The following is a 16,136-nucleotide window of genomic DNA, read 5'->3' on the forward strand; positions in this document are numbered from 1 at the left end:
CGATTTAGCAAGAATAAATTATATTATTACGGGCCTTTAAAAGCCCAATGATATACAACTCAACACCGCATGAGACCGTGAGTGTCAAAGCTAATTCAAGCAAAATCACATTAGACATTTATCAGTCTAATTCTTTTCATGTTCCGAGATATCGACCAAAGAACATTCAACACCAATCCACAAGTGATCTTTATATGAGAGAGAAATATACAATCGTAAAAAAAAAAAAAAAAGAAGGAACGGATCTTGGATATTTTACTTTTCTTAAAACTATTACGTATTTATTGAACTTAGTAAATCAGTAGTATAAGATAGTAAGATACATCAATTTTATGGTTTTCAAACATTTTGATTATTAAAAAAAATATAGGTGAGATGGTTAGGGCTTTATTATGTTTGTTAGGCGACGTGTTTATAATTCCAAATTGATAAAAATTGCATGACGCATGCATTTCATCTCTTTCCCTCTCGAGTTGCTTGGAAGTTGAGCGAACCCCTTTACTTTGCTTCCAAGTTTAATAATTATAATAATAATAAGTGTTCATTATTATCAATGATTCTAATATAGAATCATCATCATATCAGTGTCGATTTCAAAGTTGTTCATGGTAATATATATGTAAATTATAAGATTCTCAAATCTATAGTAAACAATAAAAAATGTATATAGATTTTAATAAGCAAAAATAGAGTACTTTTGTTACAATGTTACCTTATTTAGAAGTTTTTGCAGCTTTAACCCACACATGGTGAGGCAAAAAAAATCCAAGCACATGATAACTATCATCGTGGTTTTACGGACACATGCAAACATAGAATTACTTAAATTCTAATCTAGTTAGGTTCAAATAACTGTTTATTAATAAGGAAATTATAATGTTTTTTTTTCTTGCAAAGATTACTTCTGTTTTTTCCTTGTTTTCATACCAACAAAACAGAAAACGTTATTTTCTATTTTCTCGAAGATATATTTCTACTGGTCTAAAAATATTGAGGCACTTGACGTTGTTAAAAAGCATGAAAATTTATTTATAATAAAAGAAAAAACAATTAAAATCTACAATTTTCCACATTCAGTGGGAACAAATGTCACTGTTTCTTTCTCAAGATCATGAAGTACATTAAAATTTTGCTGCTGAACATTTCCAAAAATAGACATGCCATTAGAACTTCCCATGGCCAAGCACAAAACGCCGGTGCTTGAATCCGCCACCATGTAATTCTCTCCGGGAAGCTCCAAATCCGCACCTTTAAAATGAAAAATCAACTTAGGAACAGCAATATTCTTGGCTGCATTAGGTAACTTGAAGCACAAGTCAAGTCCCGTTGATCCAGAGTCATCGACTGGTAAACTCATCCGAGAAGTAAACTCCTCCTTTAACACCTTAAACGCGGTCTCCTCGAGATACGTGATAGTCGTGCCCGAGTCTATGATCATGCCTCCGGTTCCATCTTCGGATAGTTCAAAAGTAGACTTTTCAACAGAAAGGCGTTTTGCTCCAACGGTGATGCCTTGTAACTCAAGGTAATAGAACGAAGGCTGATCTGGATTTCGTAGCAACGACATAGTTTTGGTAACTTCACCATCTAAATTTGCACCGGTTTTGTTGACGATACCCGAGGCTAAAGATCCAATAAACAACGAGCTAGATGCTTCACTATCCTCAATCGAGGTCAAGCAATAAGAGAATTTAGTCTCTTTGAGCTGAGAAATAAGCGAGAGCGGTCCGCGACCAAGACCTACAAGACCTGACCCTTGAGAGAACCCATCTCCTTCGTTCTCAACCCCACACCCAAATCCGATACCAGAAATCGAGTTCTCGTCCTCGAAAGTGAAGGTTTCTGTGGCCAAGAGCCCTCTTGTGGATGAGTAATCTCCATAAGTATACAAATACTCACAAGAATCTTTGTCTTCGTTGCAGTTTGATCGAGGCAATGCATTACAAAGACCAGAAGAACACCCTACTTTGGAGTAAGAGGAAGATTTCTCGGGGTCGAAAATCGGAGTTGGTTGATCAAAACATTCAGTACAAGGCTTGCATTGAGTCCATATAAGGTCACTTCCGGTATCAACAATAGCCGCGTATTTAACCGCCGGGTTTCCAATAGATAACTCCATAAGAAACTCACCGCTTCCTCCATGAGTAGGTGCTTTAATGTTATTAGTATCATCAGGATTAGAAGCTACAGCCAAAACAGCTACAGCTCCTAACCTGTTTAATCTATGGAATCCACGGTTAATCCCTCTTTGAATCTTTTGGATCTTGGTGAGGTTTTTACCGGAATCCACATGTCGAAGACTTAATCGAAAACCGGATCTTGGAAGGTTTTTTGGAAGAGGACGGTCGATTAATGATCTTCTTGATGATGAAACTGCGATAAAGCATGAAAAAAGAATAAGAAAGAAAGGAAATAATAAAGAAAAGGAAGAAGAAGAAGAAGCCATTTTTGTGTGTGTGTGTGTGAGTGGGTTGATGAGAGATTAAGGGAGTGTTTATAAAGAGTTTTTAGGACACAAAAAGAAAAGAGTTACAGAACAAAGTTAGGCGTGTAAGAAGATAGACATTGATGTAACTAACTTCCCTACTTAAAATGAGGAGAGACTGTTTAAGATATCCATTCAAACAAGCAAGCCCTGTTCTTCCGTCGTTAGTTGAGAAAACTTTTGAGTTTTTCTTTTTCTCACTCACTGTTGGGAAAACAAAAACACAAGAAATTTTATTATATGGGCCTAATTGTGATTAAGCCCACTAAAACAGAGCCTATTAGTAATAAATCATTAGTTAAAAACAAAAAATGGAATCAAAAGCAAATGGCTTAGTTCTTCTATCTTTAATATCAACTGAAACATACACAAAAAAAGAAAAAGAAACATTACAAAGTTTTGTCTACATATCAAGATTCAGCTGTTTTGTTCAAGTCTTATCAAGTTAAGAGTTGTCAACAAGCTTAAGTCCCCAGCTAATATCTTCACAATGTCTAACATGCGGGACAACATTACCGGTGTCGGTTCCTTGCTTAGCTTTGCAATCGTAGTAAGGAGGGGCATGGAAACAAGGATCTGGTGACATAGCTCTACCACAAGGTGGATTTGGGTTGGTTTGATTCTCTTGTTTATACAGAATCCAAGCTCTTAATCCTCCAAGTCCTTGAGCTACATAACCAAATGTAGACCAAGCACTAATAACCAACTTATCGGTTAAGCTAAGTAAGTACATCTCTGCCCAAGCTTTCCTGTTATGCATTAGCTTCTCTGTTTGTTGATGACCTTCATGACTTGGCTGATGTATTCCAATCACTTCTCCTGTTACAGTTGGATTTTCCCAATACATTGTTTTCAAGATCTCAAAGTATCCTGTTGTTAAAGAAGTGATCAAGACCGATTTGAGTTTCGAGTCTTCTTCTGATGGCTGCTTGTGTTGTTCTTCTCCTTTGCTTAGTTTCGGTAACAAATCCTCGTTTTGAACGCACGAAATGATTTGCTTTGTGACTTGAGGAGATACGCCGGATTTCTCATCAAAGACTCTTATTTGAAGACCAATCCTCTCATCAGCTTTGGCTAAGTAAGCTTGATAGTATCTTGTGATTAGTCCCCAGACTTGATTCGAAGGATGGAAAAGGTAACGACCCAAATGGTGAAATACCGTTCCTTTCTTGGGAAACATCATACCGAGCTCTTCCTCGAAAGAAGGGATCAAGAAGAGAGACGGTGCAAAGAAGTTGTTTGTCCTCATGATCAACCAAGGAACATTCTCTAAGAGATTCTGATCTTCTGCGCAGAAGAACATTTTGTCGTGGTCGTTGTAATCATGAGCTAGATGAAGATAGAGATGAGACAGAGACAAAACAGAAGATTCGTTAATCAGTTTCTTCTTCAGCATATCTCCATGGCAATGAGCTGAGTTTTGACCAAAGCCACTGAACTGACTAGTCAAGGTGAAATCTTTCGGTAGTAGCCAAGTGGTATCGAGGAATGGTTCGCAGAATAGATCCGCGAATTGCTCTCCTCCTTCAACAAGCAAGACCCTATCCGTCAACATTGCATACAGAAACACAGAGGCAATACTGATAATCCTGTTTCCTAATCCGCTAAACGACATCCAAACAACATACTTGCATCCTTCTGGTTCTGAATCACCAGTTTGTTTCGGTTTAAGCAGTCTCTCTGCATTGGTATACGGTCTCGTTCCCGGTCCACATCGTTTATGAAGCTCTTCGTAAGCTCTAAGCTTCGAAAGTAGATGTAAAGAAGGTCTATACGGTGAAGCTTTACGATAGAGGTAAGATTGGTATCTACTCAAGCAAGACTCTTTTTTGAAACCAGAAACAAGTAGTCCTCCAAGCAGAGACAAATCTACAGAATCTGATGGAACATTCAAAGAAAGATATAAACATCCCAATTCCAGAAGGTAAGTTAAACAATGTATCATTGTATTACCTTTTTGTTCCTGATCTCTCTGCAATGCTGAATCATCTGAGGATGTCACGTTTGGTTCCGGTTCCATTCGTATGATTCTTGATGCCTCTACAAAACCATTTCCTTGATCATATCCAAACATGGCTACGATTACTAGTAAGACAGGGATTAAAACCATGAAAAAAGCTAAGATCTCTGTGATTCTCATTGCTCCCAAGAATCTGCACCTCTTTTCTTGGCCTCCTAATTGTTCCTCCGGTTGTTTATCAATGGCTCTGGAAAGAGATAATCTTCTTCTAGAGGGATACATATTTATTCAGAAACCCTAAGATCTAAACATAAGAAAAACAGATTAGAAATCAAATCTGGTCCCTCCCTTTTACCTTCTTCATCTGTTACATGGAAAAAAGAGTATGACAAGAAGCAAATATCATCAGATTCACGTTTTACTGCAACAATACAAAAAAAACGGAGACTTTGGTAATAAAGACTCAACTTTTATGCTCTTTTCTAATCTAATTAGAGAAAATGTCAAAAGCACAAAAATTGAATTTATAAAAGCTAATTTAAGAAGTTACATGATACATCAAATCATCAAAAACAGAGTAAATCACAAAAAAATCATACTAGCTTAAGTCCCCAGCTCATATCCTCACAATGTCTCACATGAGGAACTAGTTTTCCCGTGTCAATACCCGTTTTCGCCTTACAATCATAGAATGGAGGCGCGTGGAAACAAGGCTCCATCGACATAGCCCGACCACACGCAGGATCAGGAGCTGTACGGTTCTCGGGTTTATAGAGTATCCAAGGCTTTAAACCTCCAAGACCTTGAGCTACATATCCAAATGTAGACCAAGCACTTGTCACAAGATTATCTGTCAAACTCAAAAGGTAAATTTCCGCAAGAGCTTTGCCATTATGCATCTTTTTTTCTGTCTGCTGATAACCTTCTTGGCTTGGCTGATGAACACCGATGATTTCTCCAGTTGATGTCGGATATTCCCAATACATACTCTTTAAGTTCTCCGAGTATCCCGAGCTCAAAGATGTGACAAGCACAGCTTTGTGTTTGGGGGTTTTAACTTGGCGAGATCTTTCTACTAGTGTGTCTACTTCAGGTAGAAGTTTCTCTTTTTGAGTACAAGATGAAATCTGATCCATAACGTGCTGAAATGGACCCGCGCCTACATCAAAAACTCTTACTTGAATCCCAATCTTCTCATCCGCATGCGATAAGTAAGCTTCGTAGTACCTAGTGACTAAGCCCCATACTTGGTTTGTTGGGTGAAAAAGATATCTACCTAAGTGATGAAAGACAGTCGCTTTCTGCGGGAATAGCTTGTTTAGTTCATCTTCGAAACCCGGGATTAGCCATAGAGATGGAACAAAGTAATTATCTGTTTTGACGATTAACCAAGGGACTTTCCCAATTAAGTTTTGGTCTCCTTCACAGAAGAACATCTTATCATGATCTCCATAATCATGGACAAGATGAAGATAAAGATAAGAAAAAGTTTTCTCGGTATCCATCGCCTCATTCTTCACTATATCTCCATAACAACGCGAGGATTTCTGATTCAATCCATCAAACTGATCCGTCATTGGGAAATCTAAAGGCAGTAACCACGACATACCAGGAAACGGCTCACAAAAGAGATCATCCATGTCTTTCCCTCGGTCAACAAGCAAGACTCTATTCGTCAAAAGCGCGTAAAGAAAAACCGAGGCTAGAGAAAGTATCCTGTTCCCTAAGCCACTAAAAGAAACCCACACAACATATTTGCATTCACCATTGCCATCAATATGCTCTTGATCAAGTTGCTTTAGAGCTTTCTTGTAAGATTCAGTACCCGGACCACATCGCTTGTGAAGCATTTCGTAGTTTCTAAGTTTAGAGACTAGATAAGGAGAAGGCTTGTAAGGCGAAGGTTTACGGTAAAGTACTGATTGGTACCTACTAAGGCAAGACTCTTCATTAAAACCAGAAGCAAGTAGTCCTCCGAGAAGCTTATCAGAACCATTTGAATCTACAAAACAAAACAGAGTCAGAAAAAAATCTAAAAACCTCTAAAAAAGCCAATGTAACATTCTAAGCTAAGACCAAACAAAAGATCACTTTTTCACTAATAGCAGTCTTGGGACCAACAAAGACTCATTTTTTTTATGGCAGTTTCCATGAATAATCCAACTAGCTAGTGACTTCAGATCAGACTCAATTTTGTCACCATTCATTGCAGATTCTAAACTGTGAATCACATTAAGCTTAAAACGCAAAACCAAACAATGTTGTTCATATCAATTCAAGAGAATCATCTAAAAGTAGAAAACAAGATGTTAAACTAAAATCGACCAATAGCTATGGACATATAAAGGCAAATGCGTAGATCTAAACTAATAAAGCTCAAAACTTTGACTTGGAATAGGAACACATACCGATGTTAGTAACATTTGGGAAAACTCCGGCGTCGAGAACTCTTGCTTCAGCGAAACCCATTATCCGATTTGAATCAGATGGGTGTTGGTGAAAGATCATTGAGAATGCTACTAATACAGAGAAGAGTATCAAGCAAGTAGTGAAGGTCCTCGTGAGCTTCATCGTACCAAAGCTGAGAAGCTTCACCGGAAGTAGCTCTGATAAATTTACGGACTTTGAACCGCCGGTGGTGGTTCTGATCGGAGACGATCTTCTCCTGTACGGATTCTGATCCATTGATTGCTCTTGAGGGAGACAGAGACGGTCACCGACTTCATTACTTTATTTCAGAACATGGTCTCCGCGACAGTTTAATTAGAATAAAAATATATATTTCAATTAAATGACTTCATTTCTACATTATTACTTTTTACACCATAAACTTTGTAATATTAATTTTTGACCCCTAATGTAACATGTTAAATTCGAAAAAAGTAAGCCAGGTTAAAATTTAAATATCCTCTACGGCTGTCAATTTTTTTAATCAAATTAATTCATTGTTGAATCTAAAAAATTTAACAAATGACATAATTAATTTTAAGTAATAAGATAATTAAAGAGGAAATATCTTAAAATACCATAAAAAGAAATATTGTTCTCCAAGAATACCACCGCTTGTTATATAGGAAATCTTCCTAAAACTTAAAAACTGTCATAATGAAGGGTTTTAGAGAAGGGTTTTAAGTTTCCATTCGTGTTCTTGACTCTTTATCTTAACCTAACTTCATCTTTCAAAATCAAACAACAATGTCTTCTATGAATCCGAATGCTGAGAATTCGGCTTACCAAGGAGGAGATTCATCTGCTGCTTCGCAAGATCCGAACAAATCCAAAACAGTAAGTTCTGATGACAATTTGAATGAAACTAATAAGGAGAAAGAGGAAGAAGATTGTGATGAGTGTTGGCTTAGTCGGTTTTTGAAGAAAGGTGGGTGCAAGGATGCATTCATAGAAGTTGATCACTGTTGGGAAGTGAAAGATGGCGGCACGAATTGTCGAGATGCTAGATTGAAGCTGAATACATGTATGTATGCTAACGTCGATTACTATGGACAGTATCTGGCGATGCAGAAAGAGAGGTTTACTCAGTCGTTAAAGGAGTTGGAAAAAGGGGAGGAGGCAGCCGCTGCGGCCAAGAAGAAGGAAGAAGAAGAAACTAAGGGAAAGTGAGGGTTTAATTTATCACAACTTATTTGGTTAAGACTTATATGTTATTTGATTGTTTTCTATTACAACTTTGAATGTTTCTGATTATTACTTTTGCTATTGTTGGAAGAATTTGGTTTTAAGGTCATTGCTTTGTTGATGCCCATGAATGTTTCTTTCAATGAAACTAATTTTAAACTGTTTCTTCCATTCGTTTGTCTCCTGCAAATCAGTGACCCTAATTACTATGGTTAATCTAGAAAATATCCGTGATCCTGAGTGTAACATTTCCTTGATCTTAATGAATCAGCTTTAGTCTAATCCAATCCTTCTCTTCTCCCTACTCGATGTGGATGAGAATCCGTCTTTGCATAATCTAAGACTAGAAAACTGAAAAAAACTAGTTGCCTTTGTCGTCATCCTCGTCGTAGTTAAACGGTAATGGAACTGTCTTGAATGCTCGATACTTCCCAACATTGTTTAAATGCTCGTTCTCTAACCTGTTTTTTCATAAACAAAGCCCCAAGAAAGTTATATTATATGTTGTGTGATGGTAAATAGAGCGGACACATGGTGAAGAAAAATTGTAGTAACATATGTTTTCTCACCTGAAGAAATTCCATATCCCACGGCGGATAATCTCGAGACTGGCAACAACAGCAACCATTGTCTGTCTGTGCATGAAGGAGAAATTGAAATCCAGAACGGTCTGCAGCCACGCGAATCTGAGCAAGATGTTTAAGATCTGCATATTTTTCGAATGTTAAGAATCAATTTTGCTCTAGGATTACAAATGATGCGTTACTCTACAGTTTGTGCTTACCATCGCAATAAAATATACTTTTTTCTGCGGGACAAGGAGTTTATCACGGAGCCAAGGGTTCTTAGATGTTCTGTTTAGAAGACCCCAATCATAGACTAAGTCCCAATAAGTACAGAAAATGGCAGCAATAGCTGAGAAGATCCCAGCTAATATTCTCCAGGCAAATTGATTATCCTCGTCGACACTGTAAGTCGTTCTCAAGCAGACGGCCACTATAGTCAAGAAGTACTTGAGGCCATTGTATCCTTGTTCTGGATTTTTCTCTTCAAACAGTCGCCTCAAGCACTGCAAAAATATAGGGTTCTTTAGCAAAAATTATATGAATTAAGAGAGTTTGAACGATTGGATTTCGTATGAACTCAACAAACTTTGTACCTGAAGGAGACGAGAGACGTATGGGATGACAGCAACAATGAATAAGAAAGCATTGTAGGCATCTGACTCTGTGCAAGTGTTTTTTCTATGTTTGTAATCTCCCCAACCGTAGTGACATATGTAAAATTGGATGCTTCGAAGAGCTTGTACCTGACTTGTTAACTGATCGCCCACCAAGAAATCAGGTAAAGTTACCTATAGGAGAAGTCGAAAAATTAAGATTTTTAGATATATTGAAGTACAAAGATCAATATTTATTTTTCACGATCAATGAGCCGTTCTGTTTCTGTTCCTACCTTGTAAAGAGGAGCAGCAAGGCAGTGAAAGAGGCATGTGAGGAAGAAGAAGCGACTCGAGCGGTAGAAGATGTTGAATGGTAAGACTAGAACTACAAACATAGCCTAGATCACAAATTTATTCAGTTATTATCGTCATATAGCAGATTTTCACATTTAAAAGCTGATTTTGGATTTGTAGACTTACAGTGAGCAGGAAAAGAGGAAGAAGTTCGGTTAATGCTTGGTAATCTTTAGTTTCGGGGTCAACCTCCATGTCAAGATTGGCAAGTATACAAAGAAGTGCAAAGACTCCAATGCTTAATCCCACAAATAGAACTTGTCTATAGCCAAGTTCAGTACCGTGCTTGAACCCAAATATGAAAGAGTAATTCACTCGATACCGCCTCCAATAGTATATGTTACCAGCATACATAAGTATGTGCAGAACGATGAACCCGAACAAACTGTAAGAACAACAAAGAAGGCAGAGTGCATCGAAACAATAAGTTCCACCTTGAATTTCCGATATATATTCATGAGAACAGAAGAAACATTAGAGTTTACCTGTAAAGAGGGAACATAGTATTCATGTACTGTTTCTGACCTTCCTCCTGCAAAATGTTTCGGGTTCGTATGATCGCGAATAGAGCCACTACTAAAGAAAACAAGCATCCACCCAAGAAGCCTGAAACCGAATTCCGCATTAGAAATTAACAAGCAAAGACTGACGAAAAAGACATTCAGTAAAAAGTATGACGAATTCCACCTGTGGAGAATGTAATTCGATGTCTCTCTCGTTTAGCTTTCGGTCTCAAGATGTTCATTCCTTTTCTCCTGTTAGCATTAGCGAAATGCTTAATAAACGTAGCTTCAACACGCTCCACGAGTCTCGTAACATCATCAGAGCTTCCAAGGTAAGAGTTATCAATCATTTTCATGTAAGACTTCGAAGCATGCCTTGAAGTTATCTGTTTCAGAGTAATTTCGTCGAACACCTTTCAGTCATTACTTCAAAAATCAAAATCTCAAACCTCAAACCAAATCTTACCTTATCATACTTCTTCAATATCTTCGAAAACGCCAATTCATTCAAAAAGCTGCATCGAATCTCAAACTCCAATCATAATACTCAACATTTGATAATCCAATTCAACAACATACATATACGAGTTCGTACCTGTAGCTTTTGAGTAGCCGAAGCTTCTGGTAAAACTCAACGAAGGCACGTCTGAGCTTAGCTTCGACTTTCCTCAGATTTTCTCTGCTAAATTTAAGCTCTGTCAAATTCGAGGCCTGGAGAACACTTTTAATGGTGGATCGAGGTGTTTCCTTCGTATGGTTGAACTTTACACGATCCAAAACCTCGATCGGAGGTGGCCTCGCAGCTTTCATCTTCCTCACGTCACCGGCCACTTCGCTGGAGACGCCGTTATCTTCTTCTTTCTCCAGATCACCATCGTCATTTTCATCATCTTCTTCGTCGGAGGATTTACCAGCTTTGCTTGATCCTCCTTCCTGTATCGCCTCCATGTGAGCTTGAGCTCCAACCTTCACTGCAACCAAACCAGAATTTCAAAAAAAAAATCAATTTTCAATTTGGCGAATTGGTACAATTACGGTTTACTCAAACCGGATAGTATTCAAATACTGCAATTCTGCAAACAGAGAACCAGAGAAAGAAATAGATCAATTTTAATTGGGTCATTCAGTACTGTTAACCGCTCGATTTAACCAGAATTATTAATCGAACCGGAGAGGGATGCAACAAAAGTTGAGAAAGAAACAGATCAATTTCAACAAAACCATTCAGTAACGGTTACGGTTCGATAAAACCGAAATTAATCAATCAATCAAACACGAGAACGAAACTAATCAATTTCAATTTGGCCATTACGGTTCGAAAAAACCAGAGCAACAAAACCGGAGAAAGAACCAGATCAATTTCAATTTTAAACCGGTAAGATTGCAAATTATAGTCACCGAGTCAGGTTTACTTTAACTTACTAGATCTAGCACCGGCGGGAGTAGAAGCAGCGACGGCCGCCGCAGAAATAGCAACATCAGAAGCTAATCGAGTCATCTCCACCGTACGTTCTTCCCATGGCCAACCATCAGGATGCTCAACTTTAACCCTAAACGCAATCAAAGCATCCATTTGCTTCTCAAGCATCACAGCTTCTTTCATAACTTCTTCAACTTTCTCTTTATAAAATTTCTCAACTTTATTGAATTCATCATCTAACCGCCGGAAAAACACCGTCTCGTACTCTCCTCCTTCCTCCGACGCCATCAAAAACGTCGTTTCGTATCCATGACTCGCCGAGTTTATTAGAATCGGCGCAGTGACATGCTTAATTCCTTCCTCGATGTCATCATCGGAATCTGAGAAATGTCCGATCTGACCAGCACCGTTGTGTCCGTGTCCTCCGCCGTGTCCGTGGTGTTTCTTTTTTTTCGGCGACGTGGAGATTAAACCACTGAATGCTCGGTGAAGAGTCATTTTCCGGTGAAGTCCGTCGTGATGATGATGATGATGATGAGGGTGACCACCGTGAGGATTGGTTTTGCGTTTGAATTTGATGATTTCTTTAAGTTGAGATTTGAGATAATCATAATCCATGTAAGCTTCATGCCATTCCGGCACCATTTGCGACGAGAACTCTTTCCCGAACTTCATTTCTTGTATTCTCCGATCTCGAGAAAATCTTTGTCTGAAATCTAATATTTTTAGTTTCACTGTTGTGTCTGAAGAGTGAAAGAGAAGACAGAAGAAAACTTGTTCAAGATGTGTATTAAAATAGTGACTGGTCAGTCACATCTATATAGTAAAAAAAATCATTTGGGTCAATTTTCCTTGATTTTAGGTAATTATAAAAATGGGTTTCTTTTTTCATCAAATCATCGTTGAAAACACATTTACCAATGTGTTCAGATTGGGCAACCAAAGCGCGTGAGGACTGTCCCACACGACGGACATCAATAGATGGAGCGAATAGAACACGTACACCTCAATACCTCATAATCTACATATATATTTTTACAGGTGTTGTGAACTATCTGTTTCATTAATGGAATAGGGGATATATATACAAGGATAATAGAGGATAAGCTAAAACCCTAATGGGCCATGGGCCGGTTATGGAGTCCATCAATATAGTTTATAACAACAGGGTATTTTTGCAAAAAGTCTTTTGGATCCGGGTTTTACCCGGGTTTAACTCTATTCGGATCTAGAATAAGAAATTTAAGGAAGTTTGTAATAAAAACGACATTAATTCTTAATTAACACCTAAATTAGAAATATATATAATATATCTAAACTAACCATATTTGTTATTTACTTTAACTACTTCTAACCATAATTATTTAACTATTTATTTCTATATAGAAAGAATATGTGATTAAAATAAATATTTTGTAAAAGATTGATTTGGGGAAAAATTGTTATTACGAAAATAATTTGTTTTGTTATAAAAATTAATATTTGTTATTTGTAATTAAATTACATAAATAGTAATAATAATTTGTCTACACCATCAAATGAAAATAGTTAGTTATTTATTTTTTTATTTAATATTACGTCATTTTTAAAAAATAAATTCAACAATATAATGTCAATGAGTTTAATTCTAAAGATTTGAAAATATTAAAAAGATACTAACCAAACATTATCTATCCTAATTTGTTTCTAACAATTTCGACACAAATCTTTCGAAAATTTAATGTGATCACAGTTTGTTACTAAAATCTCGATTATATGCCTAAAATCTCGAGAAGATCTTCCTTTAAATCCGCAAATTATAATTTTTGAATTAAATAAACTAACAATACGAATATTCCTAATATATTCGAGTACTAATAATCCTTATTATAGTATATTCCTTATCTAAATACTAAATCTTTTATTTTTAATTCTAATCAAAATTTATGAAATCGGAAATCAATCATGATTTCTTAAACATCCTTAAATTTCGAAATAATCAACAATTCGAATATGCTGAAAAATCATAACGAAATATCTTTATTTACTTAAATGTTTTAGTAATCGTTATAGCAAAAAAATCAATTCCAGCGCTATTGGTTCTTTAAACTTTTTGATTTACATAAATATTTTGTATTCCATAATTAACTCATTAAATTCTTTGATTTAAATAACTACAATGTGAAAATTAGTATATGTAATAAATATAACATATAATATTTACGAGATTTTCATATACTTGATCCCCAACCCAAATTGGCGAATATATTATTTCTCATAAAATATCTTTAAAAGATTTTTTTTGTTTCGTTTAGATATTATTCAACAAACTTCCTAAAACAAATGGAAATATCTTTAATTAGCTTTCCTCATTCATAAATCCCACCATGCATATAGACGTTATTCAGTTGATAATACAAAATCGAATATATTAGGAATCAAATATTTAATTTTCCAATATTTGCAAAATTGTTTTAATTTTTAGATCAAACCTAAACTTCTCGAGTACTTTTCATTCATCTATATAAAAAAGATCTTTTCAACCATTGATCCACAATACTAAACGTTTTCGTAATAGAGATTTATATGGCTTCTTTTAAACAATGTTCTTAGTACATTTTATATTTCACGTTTGTTTTCTTTTAAAAAATTAATTGTCACCTACTTTTCTTATGTTGCAGCTTTCGATTTTAAGATCTTTGGAAATTATGGACATCATCAACTCCGTCTCCAAAGAAACTATCAAATAAGGTATGCATTAAAAGGTTAGTTAGTCCTTCTTCTTATCTTCAGATACGAATTTTTTTTAATGTCCAGTATTTTTTTACATTTTCATAATTTCATGTTTCCTCATAATGTTTGTAAATGATTTTCTTTTATAGGCTAACATAACAAGTCCATTCTATTAAAATCATTTTCTTTAACGTAAAAAGGAAATGAATTTGTTAATAAAATAAAGTTCTTATTCTTAATTTTCATTATTCTAATGTTATGTATTTTAATTGTTTTTATGATATATACTTTTACTAAAACCTGTGGATCCGAGTTTTGGTTGGTAAGTGTAATTTTTCTAATCTTTTAAAACCTTTTACAATAATTACATGTTTTATATGGTTAACAATCACATCATATATATTTTATTTTCTTATCCAATGTATTTCATGTTAAATGTTTTCTAATATTTTTTATTGAAACTTTTAAATAGTTTCAAATTATTATAAACATTTAAACTTTATTAAAAGTAAAATATTATAATTATTTAAACATTTAAAAAAGTTTATTTTTATAAAACGTTTTAAATATTTATAATATTAGGAATTTTATAAAGTTTCAAATATTAAATAGTTGAATTTTATAATAATTTATAAGAAATTTAAACATTATAAATATTTACAAAAGATATTAATACGGGACGGTATATTACGGGTGAAATCCTAGATATAACAATCAAAATACTATTATGAATTTTGGGTCGATATTAAATGAAGTTTCGAATATTAGAAATATTTGAATTTTATTGGAAAATGACAAAATGATGTAGATTTCACGGGACAGAGTTATATGGTCGGACGGATTTGGGGTCGATATTAATACAGTATGATATACTACAGGTGAAATCCTATAATTAACAATCAAAATATAACTATACAATCTTAAACACTAAACAAAACTAAACAAATAATATTAACAAAACAAATAAAACTTCAAATTTTAAATCTTTAGTTATAAAATATCGTGTGTACCATACATTTAAATCAAACAAAACAATAGCATATATCTATAGATCATCTTTAAAAAAAATTAATTTTATTATTATTTAATAAAATTATAGACCCGCGGTGTACCGCGGGTTAATATCTAGTATTATAATATTGACATACCAATCTGAATTATAGAGAAATTCAGATTATAGTATAATTCTAACATTAACAAAAAAAAGTTGTTAAAAAAATAAAATATAGAGAAATTGGACTATCGGAGACGAGTGATGTAGCAGCCTTTTACGTGTAGCTTTAATTTTTTGGAGGTGGAGGTGGGAAAAAGATATGTGCATCAAAGGCGATTTTGGTATAGTGTATCAGTTCGTATAAGTTTCTAGAGTTTAACTCCGAATGGTGACAGCGGTTTAGATAATGCGGGATAAGCGGTTATAGAAGTGCGGTACGGTTTTACTACGGTACGGTTATAAAAAACGCATTATGCGGAACAAGTGCGGTTTATATAGAATAAGCAGTACAGAACATTGTTTGAATGGTGAATGCGGTGCGGGTAAAATAATTATCAAATTATAACTAATTTTAATAATATTTCAAGTGATCGAAACAATTTTTTTCTAAACTAGGGTTGTGTTATTTGATAAAACTAACATATAGAATTTATTTCAAAATTTTTAGAATTATTAAAGTTGTGTATGTTATATGTACATATGTGTATATATTTGTTAAACATATGAAACACTTGTAGTTAGGTGTTGTTAGAACGCAGTAGGCGGATAGAAAAAGCTGGACCAAATAGTAATATTTTAATACATTAATTTTAAAGAAATATTATGTCCGGCACTTTGCAAAAATTGTTGAATGGTAACACAAATATTAAACCACTTCTAAAACGCTGGTTCCGCTCTCCCCATTCACAACCTA

The 16,136-nt window shown here is 35.1% G+C and overlaps 5 protein-coding genes across 5 annotated transcripts; 1 reads left to right on the forward strand and 4 right to left on the reverse strand.

Moving 5' to 3' along the window:
* Positions 1–1,005: 1,005 nt before the first annotated feature.
* Positions 1,006–2,630, reverse strand: LOC9311264 (aspartic proteinase nepenthesin-1). The gene has a single exon (XM_002876823.2). It carries the CDS (start codon positions 2,444–2,446, stop codon positions 1,058–1,060), a length of 1,389 nt encoding a protein of 462 aa, XP_002876869.1. The 5' UTR covers positions 2,447–2,630; the 3' UTR covers positions 1,006–1,057.
* A 135-nt stretch (positions 2,631–2,765) lies between these two features.
* On the reverse strand, positions 2,766–4,893 carry LOC9312938 (fucosyltransferase 2). The gene is made up of 2 exons (XM_002876824.2): positions 4,439–4,893; positions 2,766–4,363 (listed from the first exon to the last, which is right to left on the reverse strand). Exons 1-2 carry the CDS (start codon positions 4,725–4,727, stop codon positions 2,931–2,933), a joined length of 1,722 nt encoding a protein of 573 aa, XP_002876870.2. The 5' UTR covers positions 4,728–4,893; the 3' UTR covers positions 2,766–2,930.
* A 53-nt stretch (positions 4,894–4,946) lies between these two features.
* On the reverse strand, positions 4,947–7,194 carry LOC9312939 (galactoside 2-alpha-L-fucosyltransferase). The gene is made up of 2 exons (XM_021025281.1): positions 6,854–7,194; positions 4,947–6,447 (listed from the first exon to the last, which is right to left on the reverse strand). The coding sequence occupies exons 1-2, from the start codon at positions 7,128–7,130 to the stop codon at positions 5,039–5,041; spliced, it is 1,686 nt and encodes a 561-aa protein (XP_020880940.1). The 5' UTR covers positions 7,131–7,194; the 3' UTR covers positions 4,947–5,038.
* A 224-nt stretch (positions 7,195–7,418) lies between these two features.
* LOC9312940 lies at positions 7,419–8,208 on the forward strand. The gene has a single exon (XM_002875150.2). The coding sequence runs from the start codon at positions 7,641–7,643 to the stop codon at positions 8,061–8,063; it is 423 nt and encodes a 140-aa protein (XP_002875196.2). The 5' UTR covers positions 7,419–7,640; the 3' UTR covers positions 8,064–8,208.
* A 3-nt stretch (positions 8,209–8,211) lies between these two features.
* Positions 8,212–12,192, reverse strand: LOC110228338 (phosphate transporter PHO1 homolog 5). The gene is made up of 11 exons (XM_021025384.1): positions 11,520–12,192; positions 10,693–11,068; positions 10,564–10,612; positions 10,282–10,483; positions 10,080–10,200; positions 9,721–9,979; positions 9,534–9,638; positions 9,238–9,432; positions 8,863–9,147; positions 8,648–8,784; positions 8,212–8,539 (listed from the first exon to the last, which is right to left on the reverse strand). Exons 1-11 carry the CDS (start codon positions 12,190–12,192, stop codon positions 8,440–8,442), a joined length of 2,502 nt encoding a protein of 833 aa, XP_020881043.1. The 3' UTR covers positions 8,212–8,439.
* Positions 12,193–16,136: the final 3,944 nt, after the last annotated feature.

Source organism: Arabidopsis lyrata (genome assembly GCF_000004255.2).
Source record: "Arabidopsis lyrata subsp. lyrata unplaced genomic scaffold ARALYscaffold_5, whole genome shotgun sequence".
Classification (NCBI taxonomy): Eukaryota; Viridiplantae; Streptophyta; class Magnoliopsida; order Brassicales; family Brassicaceae; genus Arabidopsis; species Arabidopsis lyrata.